General features: G+C 43.8%; 1 protein-coding gene across 1 annotated transcript in view; it reads right to left on the reverse strand.

Annotated features, from left to right (window-relative positions):
- LOC148402856 (receptor tyrosine-protein kinase erbB-4-like) overlaps nucleotides 1–17,380 on the reverse strand; it is a 114,742-nt gene continuing 97,362 nt past the window's right edge. The window contains exons 21-27 of the mRNA XM_088369874.1: nucleotides 8,994–9,155; nucleotides 7,769–7,844; nucleotides 7,456–7,602; nucleotides 6,303–6,400; nucleotides 6,057–6,227; nucleotides 4,387–4,672; nucleotides 1–3,655 (exon numbers count right to left, since the gene is read on the reverse strand). Of these exons, the coding sequence (XP_088226000.1) occupies nucleotides 2,880–3,655; nucleotides 4,387–4,672; nucleotides 6,057–6,227; nucleotides 6,303–6,400; nucleotides 7,456–7,602; nucleotides 7,769–7,844; nucleotides 8,994–9,155 (1,716 nt within the window). The 3' untranslated portion in view covers nucleotides 1–2,879. The remainder of the gene's footprint in view (nucleotides 3,656–4,386; nucleotides 4,673–6,056; nucleotides 6,228–6,302; nucleotides 6,401–7,455; nucleotides 7,603–7,768; nucleotides 7,845–8,993; nucleotides 9,156–17,380) is intronic.

The raw sequence follows: 17,380 nt of genomic DNA on the forward strand, positions 1-17,380 counted from the left end.
CGCTGCTTACGGAATCCATCTTTATTTATATTAAATTAAAAATATACTTTGGACAGATTCATGTAGCAAACATGAGGAACAGTACATTTATGATACAAAGCTTTGGGTATGATCTGCAAAGAACACAGAGCGGATAAAGGGACAAAGCAAAAGTTATTGGCCAAGGCGGGCCCCACTCGAAGCATGCAGAAGACGAAAACACGGGCCGCGCCGGCCAAAAGAGGGCGACCATGTGCGACTTGGCTCAGAAACCATTGAGAGGGCCACTTGACGGCAAGCGGGAGAATTTCCGCTCGCGGGAAAGGGTCAACAAGCACGTTAAATATAACCCCGCGCGCCCCCCCGATTTGTCAAAAGGTAAAATCACACAAAGCAAATGTTCGGCTTTTTTTTGAAAAACGCAGGAACTCCAAAGCAACACCTGTCTATTTACAATTTTCCCATTGTCCATTATTATTTCAGTGCTTTTATAAAAATATTATTCACATTTGAAGTGCGTTGGATTCTGTACAGTTATATTTTTTAACCCGGGAAATTAACTTGACAGCAGTGATTTGTGCAATTACTGTTCAAACAACAAAAATTTTTTTCAACATTAAATACTTAGCAATCGGGAAAGAATATCTTCGGAAAAAAAAAAACACCCCAAACAACAGAGGAATCAAAATGATACAATACAGTGTACGAAATTGGGATTTTCACTTTGTGCTCGTGATTTCAACAAAAAACAAGTCATGGGTCAATAACGTCATAAAAAAAAAACATGTCGTGGGTCAATAACGTCATTAAAGATACTTTATGTTGGCACATGGCGGAACACCTTGGCATCTAAAGAAGGAGAGAAGCAATACTGGGAAGGAAATAGCAAAGATTATAAATGAAACAAAAAAATAATAATTCGCAAAAATGTGATGTAAAGGACGCATTTGCTTCGATGAAAGGAGGTCACATGACGTGAAGGAGACACATGCCACTTAAAATTTGGGTTTAAGAAAACATGGATGACGATCACACGGCGAGAAAGGAAACATGGAAGGAGATCACATAACATATAGGAAACGCCAAAAGGGGATTAGACGATGGAAACAAAACAGAGAAGGACGGCAGCACAATGTGGCTCAGCCAAGAGGAAATTATTGCTTCCACGAGGAGTTAGTCTAATTTTAAAAAAAGTTTTCCAGACTGCACGTGACACCAGCAATGTCCGCACCGAGATTGCGCAATCATTTGGAGTACAAACATGCCCGCTTCAAATCACCGTCGTCCCTTTTTTTCACTTTTCCTTGAAACCCACACTTGGCAGTGCCTTCCGTATCATAAACAAGCTCAAACGTGCTATAAATATTTCACACTCGACATTAAATCGTGTCTCCGGTTCAGTTGAGTTGCAGCTCCAAACGGGATTACAAAATACTCCTTCATTAAATAATCATGGTGCCATCAAAGAAAGATTATGACGACTGTTGCGAACAAACACACGTGCACGCACGCACGCACGAAGTAGAAGATTCTTGAAACCGATCAGTTTCCTTCATGAACTCTTGGCCGACGCAGTGCCACTGATCTTTGCTAACGCTCTGAAGTGGTGAACGAGCATATAAACAAGTTGGATATTTCTGGAAGAAGGATCCTTTGATTAAAGAGTTTCATGGGGAGGTTTTGGATTTGAGGATGTACTTTCAAAACACACACTAAATAAACAACCTTAGGAAAAACAGAAGATACAGTCGGGAGCTCCAGTTGATGAGCTGACTCGGTGACAAAGGGGGATCCTCAAAAAGGGAAAGGAACTTGGCAAGCTTGACGACTTGGCAGAAGAAAGAATCATTAATGGCGTCGACAGAATGATTTTTTTTTAACTGTAAATGGATAAAAACGGAAATGTTTTGGCTGTTTATCGTCACGACAAGAACGTTTTGGAAATTCAACAATTCAAACCATCAAAGTGACAAACGTGTGTTTTGTCGTTTTGACAATGACACCTCGACCCCCCCGAACTTGAAATACTTTTTTTAGCTTTTTGTGACCCGTGTTATATTTGACAACATTGATGTATATCTGTATTTATTTTTCAAATATTTCTGTCTGGCTAAGAAAAAAAAAAAGCTGTTCAATTACCTTTAAGCAAGGCCACGCCCCTTTTTGAATACCAAATGAACTCATTCACCGCTAACTCAGTTGAAATAAAGCTTTGACGTCTATATTATTAATAATATTATTTCATGGCCAAAAAAAGGGGCTTAACGATTTATGGAAATATATTCTCACAAATAACGGCACCCTAGAATGTATCTGTGTAAAAATATACTGCAGTATTCCAGCGTTGTCGACTGTCTTGTCTTTACAGATTCTAAAATATAATCCATTACTTTATTTTGTTATGTACACCTTTTGTCTAAATTCACATGAGAAGACTGGTCCTTGAATTTCCATGACACAGCTTTGGCCGGCACAGATTTAAGATCATCTGACTTCTTTGCATGTCTCGTTCGATTGGACACCTACAAATATGACGAATCGGCTTTCAGACTTATTTCCTCCACGTGTTTGTCCTCTTTCGTACTTCTAGCCAAGTAAACGCTTGTTTCGAGTAATTCGTAGTGAGTGTGAAACACGTTTGTGTGCATAAATATCGATATGCATGGGGGGGGGGGAACAAAATCAAAGTGTAGTTCCACTTTTGGAACGGTCACAGCAGAATTGCTGGCAGTGGCTTGAGACAGCAGTTGACCAGAACTCACTTCCTCCACAACCCCCATGTCAAAGATGGCAGTCCGTATCTCCAGGCCCGAAACGTCCTTATCTGGGTCTGCTCGGTGTGGACCGCTTGTTGCTACAGTCTTGAATGGATTGGGGAGGAGGCGGAGTTTGTGGAGTTTTCAAACCACGGTGTTCCTTTGCCGGTAAGGAGGCGGCGGCAGAACCGGGCCAGATTTCAGGGAAAACTCAGACAGGTATTCGGGGTTTTCGGCTACCGCTGGTCGTATGTGTCCGTTCTGCTTGTAGTATAGCTTAGCGTTAGCGGCGGCGCTCTTGGCGCCGTCGGACGGTTTGGGCGGCAGGCTGTGCTGCCAGTATTCCGGATTGTCAAAGGTTACCTTCAGCTTCTTCCCAGCGGCTTTACCTGCTGTCTGTCCGCCGTGCTTCAGCAGGCTGGCAGGCTGCGAGGCGGCGTGGCCCTGGTAGGCTGGCAGACCGCCGTGCCCGTCGGGGGCCGGGACACCTGACTGGCACACCGAAGCCAGGGCAGTAGTTCCTGTTTGGCTCTGCCCGGTGGAAACGGGAAGGCCAGCGGGTTTGACGGCGTGGTGGGCGTGGAGGATGTGGGTCAGTGTACCGTGGTGGCAGGACATAGCAGATGGAGATGGCTGAGCTGCGGGGAGAGGGTAGTGGGGCAGGCTGGTCTGGATGCTAAGCGGGAGGTGGGACCCTGAGGTGGAGGAGGGAGTCTGGGAAGGAAGAGGCAGGCCGTTTCTTCGCAGGGTCTCGGCCGCGCTATGAAAGGTATTGAAGTAGAGGGGCTCGTTGATGTACTCGTCCTCTCCTTTGGGCTGACTGCTTGGCGTGCTGTGGTAGCCCGGGTTGTCCAAGGCGTGGATCTCCCCGTTTTTATGCCGCGACACAAAGGGGTTTTCCTCGATGGGATTCAGGTATTCTGTAGCACATATCAGGGAAGAAGAAGGGAGGGAGGAAAGAAATCAAGGAGGAGTTTGTGAAAGTAGAAGATAAAGTGGTCGGATATGAAAACGAAGGAAGGAATGAGAACTAGATAGCGAGAGGTGAGATAGAGAAGATGGAGAGTTAGGTCACTTGCTAATGAGCAAAGAAGATGGAAAGGGGACATGATAATGGTGATAATGGGAGCCACTCAGGACCAGACAGGCATCTTGCCAGAAGTTCTTTGGCACCGGAATCTCCATCTGCCGGGGGCTGAAATGCCAACAAACGAACTCTCTTGGCTGCTTGCAAGCACGATTATGGCGGGGTGTGAAACCTATTGATTTTGCCCACTCTTGCGCTCCTTGACATCGCATCAGATGCATTATGCTTGGGGCCTTGTTATATTTTGAGAAGCTCAAAAATCAAAAGCGTCAGCAGGAGAATAAGGTCGCCGGGTCGAATTACCATCAGAGGCTGACGAGCGCCGCCGTCAAACGGTGTTAATGGACGTTCAGACATAAAAGAAAGGAATCAAAGTGGGACTATTTCCGCAAACAACGGGACGTCGTAAGATTCCCTGATTCATTTGAAATATTCCTCAAAATATTTTTTAAAAGCCCTCAGCAGGTGAGCACCTTTGATTCTTCTAGCGGAGAGCCGCTTTTAGCCGGTTCGTCCTTTGTTTCGGAAATCCGATTTGACTCCGAAACCGAAATGACATCCTACCTGAAGAGTTCTTGTCTTTCATGGGGGTCATGTATCCGTCCTCATCCTCGTCCCTGGGAACCCTATCCCCGAGGAAGATGGTGGGGTCAGCGCTGTACCTCTGCCCGCCGCTATCTTCAGCTCCAGCTTGCTTCAGATTCTTCTTATGCAAGTTCCCGTTACAACGCTGGTCCTCCATGGTGGACCCTTGGCTTCCGGTGGCTTCTTGTTTGACACCGGGTGCCTGGGCCCCCGTCTGGGGTCCGTCGGAGAGTTTTGGCACTCCTTCCCTATAGCCGAACTTGTTCTGATGAAGACAGAAAATATATTCATGACATAAATATTAAAGCAACCAAAAGAATCCAGCTCGAACTATGCGGGACTTTTAATCTGCGCAGCTGGCAGATGAAAGAATTCCGTGAAAAATTCCGTGGGTGTAGTCGTCCACCTTAGGGAAGCACGAGAGGGGCAGCCAGGCAGTGCAACAATTCGCACACCTGAGCCTGCAAAAAGAAGAAACCCACCACAAAACAAAACATGACATGCAGAGAGAGCCTCGGCTTTTTGTGGAGCTGCGTTAGCTTGCTGCAGGCTAGTTAACCTTGGCCCACTCTTCTGCGCTCAAGCCAACTTCACGTGCTACGGCGGTAATTACGGCAAGTTCCGCTACAAACAAAACAAAGGAAGAAACATTCCGGGGTTACATATCCTCCTCCTCCTCCTCAAGCCGTCTCCGCTTTGGCTCTTTCAAGCATTGTTTCAGACTCGCCTTTGATTTTGAATTGCATCCGCTAACGTAGCGTTAGCGGCACTTTTAAAGCAAACACCAAATCTTTTGACCCAAACGTATTCATTTAAAGGCTAGAACACACAAGAGAAGCAAAGTGACAAAGCACACATACGTAATTGAACGTTTACTGAATAATGAATGAATAATTGGCCTGTTCAGCAGCAAAGATTTTGAATTGGATCCGCTAATGTAGCGTTAGCAAATGTTAGCGGCACTTTTAAAGCAAACACCAAATCTTTTGACCAAACGTAACCAGAACACACAAGATAAGAAGCAAAGTGACAAAGTACACAGATGCAATTGAACATTTAATGAATAATGAATAAATAATTGGCCTGTTCAGCAGCAAAGATTTTGAATTGCAACGTTTGCTAACGCTACGTTAGCGGCATTTTTAAAGCAGACACCAAATCTTTTGACCAAACGTATCCAGAGCACACAAGATACGCAAAGTGACAAAGTGCACATACGACTCAACGTAATTGAAGGTTTTTTTGAAACGTGCTGCTCTTCTGTGTTTCTGGGAATACATTTCTTGATGTTTCCACATTTTTGTCCTTGAACAGGACTAAAATGGTTTCATTGAAGCCCGTCCAAAGGGGATATTTTTGAGGTCGCTTCCGATTATTAGATGTAAACAATTCCGATAACCAATCACTTGGCTGATTTATAGGAAAAAATATAGAAGGGAAAAAAAGAACTACTTAACGCTTACAAAGACACAAATTACAGGCAGAACATTTGTCTATTCGACCATTTATATTTGAGTTGCATTTTCAATATGTGTATTGAGGGAGTTAAACTGAAAGCCAAACTTGTTTAAAAAATGACAAAAAAATTCCATTTTGATTTTATTTGACACGTCAGCCATGAATGCTAAAGGAGGCTTGATATTACTTACTCTGTTGGAGTCAACCCGAGGTCTCGTCGGGTATGACGGATGAGCTGCGTCAAAACCACGAGGCACCAGATATTCCTCAGCATCCATCAGGTCATCCAGATCCTCCTCATCCAGGAGGCTCTGGAAGAACTTGCTATCGTTGGGGCTGGGTAGTTTCATCCGATCGTCTCCCTGAAAGTCGGCCATTTTCCAAAACAGATTTAATTATTAATGCTTTTTGAATTTGATTCACGTCTGTCAACCTACTTGAATGACCAGGTATCGTTGCGGGTCCCGCGCCATCCTGCAGAACTCCGCGGCGAGCTCCTTGAATTTGGGCCGACTGTCGGCATCGATCATCCAGCCTGGAAAGGACAAACACGGACTAAGAATGAAGACGAGAAAGCTGATATTATCTTCCAACGCCAAATGTGCTGCGCGTTCTGGCTGCTGGCAACCCATCTGGTCTTTGCCGGAAACGCCAGCTTGCCCGATCGAGGGGCCTCGCTCAAGGGCGACTCAAAGTGGTAAATTAGGTAAAAGAGAAGCAGGTTTGGCGGGGCCGGGTGTTCGGCCAACTTTTGAATCCACGCGGCCGCAGCTGGCGAAGCCCTGAAGGGGAAGCGAAAGGCCAGGTGGCGTGTTGGTTCTCATTAGACGAGAAGAACTCGCGGTTACTGACGTTCTTGGTGGTACCTTCGAAGTGAGGTTCAGGATGGTAGATGAAGCCTATTATTTGACTTTTTTTTTTTTAATCAGAATGAGGTCAGATGTAACGGATCGTCCCCGAAGGAAATCCTGACAAAGGCGGTTCCATTTGAAGTAAAGTGAATCTCTTTGACCTTACAAGCAAATGGGCCCGGACGTGCATAAGTAAGATTAGGACTTTTTATTCACCACAGGTAGCCGGCGGAGTTCACTGGCATTGCTGGAAGGCTAAAAAGCTGCGGGGCAATGTTTCTTCCCAACTGTCATAAGCTATTTCTGCCGCTTTTACATTTACTGAATAAATATTAGATAGGGTGACATTTCAATTGAATTAACATTTTCATCTTGGGAATATGTTTTGATGTCATGCTCTGAGAGTCCTATCACTTTTTCTGTTGCGATGAGAAAAAGAGAGAGTTCATGTCAGGTAATTGCTGCCAAAGAGAAAAGTCACACCATCATTGTTGAGTGAGGAACGGCCAAGCTGTTAATAACTGCCAACTAGGGTCTAAATCTTGGACTGGATTTTTGCAAATGTCTGACCGCTGCCTGCAAATTTCACCATGGACACCATCTAGCATGTTCTGAAGGAAGCCATGGGAGAAGTGGGCCATGGAATAGTCCAAATGGAAATAAAAAATCATTCCTCCTTATACATCAACTTGACCTCCATTCGATTCATACACAAAAGCTACCAATGAAGTCTTCTTACATTTCACCATAACCATGTAGACATCTATGGTGCAAATAGGCGGCTGGGGCAGGCGCTCTCCTTTCTCCAGGATGTCCGGGATCTCCCTCGTTGATATGCCGTCGTACGGTTTGCCTCCAAATGTCATTAGCTCCCAGATGGTCACTCCTGATAGATGCAAGGGCCCAAAAAAATATTTAAAAAAAAGCTCGCGAATATGACCATGCAAGTGTGAACAGCAAAAAGGGAATAAACAGGATTTCCGGGTTATTTCCTCCACGGGGTTATGAAAGATTGAGATGAATATAAATGAAGAAAGCTTCCTTGCACTCACCGTAACTCCACACATCGCTCTGATGAGTGAACTTCCTGTAGTGGATGCACTCAAGAGCCATCCATTTAACAGGCATCTGAAAAGGGAAACACAAATTGAAAGGTGAGATATAAATATAAAAAAACAGTAGGCTCATATATTTGCATGATTATACAGGTGGTCTCGTCCGGTTTAGCGTCGGTTGCCTGAGCTATCGAGCGGCCGATTGTGAGCGATTGTAGTATTGACGGCGCTTTCAGGCAGCGGCGTTTTGCTCAATATGACTCAAGTGCGGTGAGCGATTAGCTTCGGCCTGAAACTATTGAAAATCGTGTGCGCTTTGAAGGTGCGAAATGAGACGGTATCGGTCATTTGGTGCACATGAGCGCAACAGATGGTAAGTGTGGGCCAGGCCGGAATCAACCAGCACGTCTCGATAAATGGATTAAACCCTGCAAAATTAGAGGCGAAACTATATACAAGTTGAGTGAAGTCAAAATTTCAGGCCTGGGGCAGGCGATGAAATGAACAGATGAAATTTTAATCATAGAATTTTCAGTTCAAGAAAATATTTCAATGTTTTGCTAATCTGAAAATCGCTTTCCCACATTTTCAATAAAGAAATAATTGTCCCTTGTATTGTCCCCCAACTTAAATATTTAACTTATTATATTTATCATATGTTTACTTTAACTTTAATACCGTATTTTCCGCACTATAAGGCGCTCCTAAAAACCTCCAATTTTTTTCAAAAGCGGACAGTGCGCCTTATAATCAGGTGCGCCTTATATATGGACCAATATTGAGCCACTACAGCAGGCGTGTCCAAAGTCCGGCCCATGGGCCAAATGTATATATCTTATATATGGACAAAGTTTTGAAATGGGCCATTCATTGAAGGTCCGCCTTATAGTCCGGTGCGCCTTATAGCGCAGAAAATACGGTAAGCAAAAAACAAATAAATCAGCAAATGATTTTGGAGCAAAATAATTGCTTGCTAACATTGAATGAATGTCAATAATAAAAACAAAAATAAAATTGTTCCAACTTAAATAACTGCTTTACCTCTGAAACAAAAAAAGAAAGTTTTGTGTCTTCTTTAACTGTGTAAACTACATGGCAGCGGTAATAAATCTCAAGCTTCAAAATAAATACTTTTTGTACTTTCACAATCACCAACGATATATTTTTCTCCTTCACCAAACACTTTTGTGCGTGTTGATAAAAGTAAGCACAACAGACTTACGCTGACCTTGCCCCCGTCGGCGTTGTACTCCTTCTCGTCCGCATCCAGCAGCCGCGCTAGGCCAAAATCGGTGATCTTGATGTGATTGGGGGACTTCACAAGGACGTTGCGGGCAGCCAAGTCCCTGTGGACCAGTCTCCTTTCTTCCAGGTACATCATTCCCTGAGGGAATCCAAGAAGCCAAACCATGATCTCATGGAAATAATAATCACGTTACAATGCACTTAAACTGAAAGTCTTTGCATTTTTTCCTCAGCATAACCGAATGTGCATATTTCGATTGAATCGAATCAATCATAGCAGGTAAAGTGTCAAGTTTTTGTGCGCTCATTATATTATTTGATAGAATTGATGTCGGATGCCACATTTTTGTGTTTTGTGACTGTCATTGACGTGAATTTTTTCCACGTGTGTTCTGGACATTTTAATTTGAACCTTGTTTGCGGCAACGTGAAGAAGACGCGATAGAAGGGGAATCGCCGTAGTGGAAGAAGAACATTAAAAAAAAGAAATACAAACCGCCATTATTGTGTCGTGGAAAGAAAATGGATAAAGGAAGTTTGCGTATGAGAGAAACAAAAATCGCCAGGCGGACAGAAGAAACCTTTTTTTTAGCAGCCTTCATTTGTGGCTCAATGGGCTGTACGGAGGAGGGACACACACACACACACACACACGTACGGATCATTACAGACGGGTAAACACACACACACATGCCCGCCGCATGCATTCATGGCTGAAGAAATCTGAGATCAGCCAGGCGAGGCCGATTGAAGTGTTTGAGCCCAGATGTTCAACAAGTTGACGCCACTTTGCAGGTGGATCAATAAAAACACCCTGTCAAGGAGGGAGGCGGGAAACGGTCGTGGCGCTCTTCACACAATACACACAATCAACGACGCCTCTATTGGCACACCGGACTCGTCGCTGAAGAGGACAAGACGAGTGTCAAACCGGATTGTGTTGAGATGGCCGACGTGGCGAGCCGGCTCGCGCCGACTCCTCCCCAGACAAATGCGAGGATAAAAATCGATCGACGGCCGCCCCGCCGCTAGATGAACCCTCATCCATCATCCGCCCGGCCGGGCCTCGCCCAGACAGACAGACGGGGACCACCTCTCCTCCAACCAAAGATATATTTCACCACTTGCTTGTCCGGCCTTTCCTATTGGGAGCCTCACAATTATGTAGCCTCTTTCTTCGGCCCTATTACTGAAAGTGGATTTCAAATAAATTACGCAAACCGAGCTCAGACAGCCCGATCAATAGCCATGTTGATTACAATAAGCCGGAAGACGACCGCGTCGAGCGATATTTATCCCCGATGCGGACATTGTGAGGAATTAGGAATCAATGGGCCACACAGTGCATTAATACACTTCGACTAAACGCGACGGGGCAATGAGGGGAGCCCGGCTCGCTGACAGCACAATGTACAACAGCTCAAGGAGCCAGCCAATTAACTTTCAGCCACGCCGGCCGGCCGGCCGGCCGCCCGGGCGGTAAACTACGACGTCCCCCATAGAGGATGAGGAGGCACGACCCGATTAAAGAGCCCGGCGACACTGGCATAATTGATCGTTCCTGATTGTGTACGTGACACAGAAACATTGGTTCTTTTTTAAAATTTCTTTCACGAGCAAAAAAAAAAAAGAATTGTATTACCGTATTTTCCGGACTATAAGACGCACCTAAAAACCTAAAATTTTCTCAAAAGCCGACAGTGCGCCTTATAGTCCGGAAAATACGGTAATAATGAAAATGTAGATAAAATGAATTTCAAAGCTGCCATTCCACTTCTGCGCTCTTTTTAAAAGCTTGTTTAATGGCTGGAGAAAAGATGCAGTTTGCTCCACTGACCCGCCGGTGACCGGTGCACAGGTAGAAAATTAGCTTTGTTGATTTCTTTTTCTAAAACTTGTACCACGCAAGGTTATGGTAGCGGGCAACCCAGCAGCACCTTCTCTCCAGTGAGGAGAAAAAAAATTGGAAAGTTGAGTCAGGTTATTGGCGTAGAGGTCGGGGGTGACGGGATAAAAGCTTGGCTGGAAACAACGTGGAGAAATACTAAGAAACAGGGTTGTCAGGTGAGAGACTTGAATTGGATTTTGATGTGATTTCATTTTTGGAACAAAAAAGGAGATGTTTTTGAACTTTAGGAGGAGGACATGTTATTTTGCTGCTGAGGATAATAATGCAAGCACTTTTTTTGATGCATGGCTATGCCAACATAAAACATCCATGAATGGCAGGGTGCTTAGTTTCTGAAGCTCTGGTTTCCCCATCCATCTCTCTTTCAAGCCCCTCCCCTTCTGCAAACTCAAACAATGCGAGCAATATGAGCCTGTCTGCTCGTCGAGGACTGGGACCAGCGCGATAAGCAACGAGCACAAAAGGACCGCCCAGGTGGTCCAGGTGGTCGTCTATCATATCCCGAGCCCTAGAACGGAAAGCAAGCGAACAGAGTCACGCTAATTGTATTGCAAAAATACCGCCATGAAAAATGTACAAATATGAGATTGGAAAAGCACATGAGGGCAATTTTCACAAGATAGTAGAGGGGGGAAATAAGTTGGGAAAATGTGCTGTCCTGTCTGCTATTATTTCCCTGAGCTCCAAAATGCCGGATGGTTAATGAACGCTTGGTGAATGTGAGCTATGCTTCTGCTGCACCGAACGTTTCCGCCCATTTGCGCTGCACTCACTCGACCTTGAGTCAAACCGCTGGCGAAAAACGCATCTATCAAGCAAAGATACGGATGTGAGGCAAACAGTACGGGCTGTGCGGGGTTCGTGGAAAATATCCATCCATCCATCCGTCCATCCGTCCATCCATCTATCTATCCATCTATCCATCTATCCATCTATCCATCTATCCATCTATCCATCTATCCATCTATCCATCTATCCATCTATCCATCTATCCATCTATCCATCTATCCATCTATCCATCTATCCATCTATCCATTTATCCATTTATCCATTTATCCATTTATCCATTTATCCATTTATCCATCTATCTATCTATCTATCTATCTATCTATCTATCTATCTATCTATCTATCTATCTATCTATCTATCTATCTATCTATCTATCTATCTATCTATCTATCTATCTATCTATCTATCTATCTATCTATCTGTCGATCTATCTATCTGTCGATCTATCTGTCTGTCTATCTGTCTGTCTATCTGTCTGTCTGTCTGTCTGTCTGTCTGTCTGTCTGTCTAGAAACTCAGGTTTCATAAAAATGTACCATGTACCATTTCATTGACCTTTTTAAAATGGATTGTGATTTAAATAAAAAAAAAAACTAATACAAAAAATAAATAAATAAAAATAATATATAATATTTAATAAAAAATATAAATTCATAATTTAATAATTTAATAAAACATATAAATTCATAATTTTTCGAATAAACTGTGGCAGTGCATAAAAACCAAAATCTAATAAGGTTGGTCATCCTCCAAATACTTATCGGTAATCACCCTCGCCGGTCGATCAGAGGCATTGTATCCGAGCAATAATTAACAGAGCTCCCGTCTGATCCCGTGAGGCTGCGGGTCGCCACCGGTGGTGAGGACGACGGAAATGACGCCTTTCACCTCTCCATTCCGAAGGGAGAGGAGAAGACTCTGTTCATTGAAAGCAGCTCAGCACAAACTTCTCAGTAATGCCTGTAATTTGTCTGCCGCTTACTGTGACACCGAGCGGTTATAATTCTTAATTACCTCGGCTAATTTTCACCGGCAGACAAGATGAGGGAGAAGTTTGCCGTTTTGTCGATTACATCCGCGCGACTGGCGGGAGGGGAAAGCGACATGATGATGATTCGAACGCTCCATGCCTGACAGTGGGGAGGGAATCGAACAAAAAGAAATAATGACCGTACAGCCAATATTTAATTACAGTAGCTAGAATAGAAACCAAACACATCAATCTGGATGTAAAAAAAAATATATATATATTTTTAAAGATATTAATCAGATTTATAATTCAGAGAAAATGAATAATCTTTTTAGGCAGGCACGAGTACTCCTTAACTATCAGAGTGCAAAGGTCACTGGGTCTCTATTTGAGGCTGCAATCAAAGATTTCCAAAACGGTTTCATATCAAGACTATTTCAGGCATTTCAAACTTATATTTCAATCTTTCACAAATTGCTCCTTGAGCCTTTGTGACTTGTCAATATGCATTTCCAGCAAGTTCCGGCCTCATTAGCTTCCAGTTCAGCGACCGCTTCAACCGGAAAGATGCAAAACTAAAAATTTTCGAAACACACAAAAAAAAATCGAATGTTTAAAAATTCCGCGGCGGCCATTCATCTGCATGCGCGTACAGGCCTGTGTCTAATGAGCCTGAGCTGGAGGCAGCGTCGGTAATGGCTGTGCGGGGAGAGAGGTGACCGATCCAATCAGGCATTCTTCCCCAGTGGATCTGGCAGTCAAATCCCTCCCCTTACGCATCCTTGAGCACTGCTGATCCTTACAGATAATTAGAAAGACCCAGGGGGCTTATCCCTCCTCTGCCTGTTCTCCCCATCACCTCTCCCTGAGCCCACTTCCCTCATTTTGTTGCATCAGCAGGGACACGTTCTCTCGGGGAACGCTTTCCACGTCCGCCCACCCACGTGCGTGTCTCGCGCTGTTTACTAAGCAGGACAAACTCACAAAGAATTATGGGAGTGCATTATGATGAAGTCCGGGAGAAATTAATCGCCGGACATCGATACTCTCCGGCCCCTTGGCGGCTTTAAATTCCTTCTCTATAAATAACAAGTTGTAGAGGAAAAAAAAAAACCGAGGTTAAAAAAAAAAACATTTGTTTCAGCCAATCAACAAAGAAGTTGCTCCATTAAAATAACATTTCATTTAGGTTTTATTTATTCAGTGCAACGCCTCGTTATTTTTTGGCTGGGAAGAATAAGCGGTACAAGAGGGGGATTTTTATTTTATTTTTTTCTCCCATCTTACATCTCAGACCCGTTGCGCAATCCCTCATAGCTCAACAACATTAACGGATGGCGCAGACACAAGTCATGTTGCTCCCCACTTAACTAATCATAATTACCTCTCGGCACCCGAACGAACATCTTCATCACTCAGAGTCAATAGCTTTGACGACAGCATGCATTATTTAGACGTGCCAGAATGTAACGAGGTCGCTATCGTCGACTAACACTCACACGCTTCAATATTTATGATCATTTGCATGTATATGCTGAGTAAAAAAAAAAAAAAGAATCATTTAGAATCAATGCTTACCTGCGGGCTTCTAACAAGCTGTTTATACAGATTGAAGAGGGATGCATGGAAAAAAGTTCAAATGGACATCAAACTTCAAAAATGTCCAAAATCTAGCCCGGAAAATATCAGCCGATATCGAGGTTCTAAAATCTGAGCACACACACGCAGATCAAGATTAGACTTGACCCTGTCAGAGAAGGTGACTGCTGATTTTGCTAAACGATGTCGTTGTGTGTGTTGTTTCCTCGTAAATCGTAAATCTAAATTGTCACACCGTCGCCGATGCAGCCTCTCATTAATATTTGACCACAATGGAGTAGTGGACTACATCAGGCTCGCCTCGGAGAAGGTCAATATTTGGCGCCATCATTAGCCCTGTCAATCAACAAAACGCCACCCGGCACATGACAGCTCTGCTTGACGAGATGGGGGAGGGGGGGAGGGGAGGTGGGGTTTCCCCCCGCAGGGCATGTTGTGCACGTCATCTCACCACTAGGAGGGTTCTTAGCGATCTTGCACGACCTCAATGACGATGGTCAAGACGCGCAACATTTTGGCTAGCCGAGCCCGTCAGCACCTCCGATGATGGAAAGCTCGACGAGAGGAACACAGAGAGGAGCCGCGGCGGAAGGACAAGCTAAATGAAATCGGGCCCTGTGGCTCATTCAGCCACTGATTTAAAAAACATGGCCGACCTAATTATTTCATTCATAATCTAAAACCGAGAGAAAAATGACTCAGCAGACAAGAGAATCGGCAAATGACTGATGGTTGGTTCAATTTTAGAAGTTGAGAACACACACACGTGCACGTTCACGCACACACACACTCGATGGTGCAAGTGTATCTTGGGTAATGTTTAAAGGGCAAACTTTGACTTCTTTTAAATAGAGCACTTGGCCTCAGTGGGAAAAAAAAATGGTGTTTACAGGTGAGGAAAGAAAAGAACAAACTAATCAATTAAAAGATTGAAAGCGACTGAGCTGTGCTACATTGTGTGTGTTCGTGTGTGTGTGTTGATGCAAGTGTCAGTCATTGTGCAAGCGCGGCAGCTTTGTGTGTGGCTGTAGATTAATGACAGCCATTATCTCAATGCCCAAAACACTCAGTGATAGAGAGTCAGTGCCTGGCGACAGGCCGTAGCCAATCTATTTGCGGCGCAGCGGTCACCTGCCCGGGTCAGAGCCCACATACGGCTGTTTGTGTACTTGTCGTGGCGCTGGTGATGGGGCTGCGGGCGGGGCTGCGTGGGCCCTTGGAAGGAAATGATCTTTTCTCCCGCCAAAACAGGGTCTTTCATGTTTCTTTAAATTTGTTGAATACAATTTTAGCTCTGATTGGATGGATGAATGATGGATGATGGATGGATGGATGGATGGATGGATGATGGATGGAAGGAAGGATGGCTGGATGATGGATGGATAGATGGATGGATGGATGGATGGATGGATGGATGGATGGATGGATGGATGGATGGAAGGATGGATGGGTGGATGGATGGATGGACGGATGGATGGACAAATGGATGATGGATGGATGGATGGATGGATGGATGGATGGATGGATGGATGGATGGAAGGATGGATGGGTGGATGGATGGATGGATGGACGGATGGATGGACAAATGGATGATGGATGGATGGATGGATGGATGGATGGATGGATGGATGGATGGATGGATGGATGGATGGATGGATGGATGATGGATGGAAGCAAGGATAGCTGGATGATGGATGGATGGCTGGCTGGATGGATGATGGATGGAAGGATGGATGGATGGATGGATGGATGGATGGATGGATGGACGGACGGATGGATGGATGGATGGATGATGGAAAGATGGATGGATGGATGGATGGGTGGATGAATGGATGGATGGATGGTGGATGGATGGATGGATGGATGGATGGATGAATGATGGATGAATGATGGATGAATGGATGGATGGATGGATGGATGGATGGATGGATGGATGGATGGATGGATGGATGGCTGGATGATGATGATGATAATAATTAATTAATTAATTAATTTATTTAATTGATGGATGGAAGGATAGATGGATGGCTTGATGAATGATAGATGGATGGATGATGGATGGAAGGATGGATGGATGGAAGGATAACTGGATGGATGGAAGGATAACTGGATGGGTGAATGGATAGACAGTTTTATATTTGCCAGGTGGCTCACTTTACTTTTGTTACCGCGCCGTCTTTCCAAGGTGAAAATGAAAATGAGCCTTACTCATGCTAGCTCGATGATGTCATTTGTCCAATAAAAACTCATTCAAATGAAATCAGTCAGGCAGTGCGGGATCACTTCATGCGCAACAAGTCACAAAAGATGACTTGCCATCAAGCGCTCCACTCTCCCTCACTATCTTACGAGCAACAGCCACAATCGAATCCAATTACAGCGCTAAGTAGCGGCTTAAGTAACCTGCTCTTCAGGCACTTTGATTCATTTGTGTGTGTGTGTGTCGGGGGGGGTCAAGGGTTAAGCCCTTCCACACACACCTCATCAAACCTATCCTCTGATCACTCATTCGGGAGAACCAGCAGGACCGACCAAACAGAAATGGCAAAATCAATCCCAGCAGTCTTATCTGGTGGCAGAAAATGACCCTGACCTGGCCATGGAATAATCATTGCTGATCAAGCATTTTTATGTATCATCCAATTATTATAACAGTCAGGCCAATTTTGGATTGACATTAAAAGATTCACTGGGGACAAGGGATCAACATCTCAGCCGTTCTTCCAAGGTCTTTACATCAGGATGTCCATCTCAACTTAGAAAACATCACCAGGTAAATCCACCCATTTTCACGTGACCTTAAAACTTTGACAACCAAGATTTTGAAAGAACATGTAAAGTCTTCTTACAAAAATGATCTAAGATGCAGTTTATTTTATTTAGTCCCACCACTTGAAATAAATAAAAAAAGTTGATTATTGAAAATATTTAAAATTATTTTACTATTAAAAATATTATTTTTTATCAATAATTATAATAAATATATAATTTTAATAAAATAATACAAAATAATCATTTTAAATATATAATTTTAATAAAATAATATAAACTAATCATCTAATCATTTTAGAATATAATTGTAATAAAATAATATAAA

Source organism: Syngnathus floridae, chromosome 2, assembly GCF_059516105.1.
Source record: "Syngnathus floridae isolate MCC-2025c chromosome 2, RoL_Sflo_1.0, whole genome shotgun sequence".
Lineage (NCBI taxonomy): Eukaryota > Metazoa > Chordata > Actinopteri > Syngnathiformes > Syngnathidae > Syngnathus > Syngnathus floridae.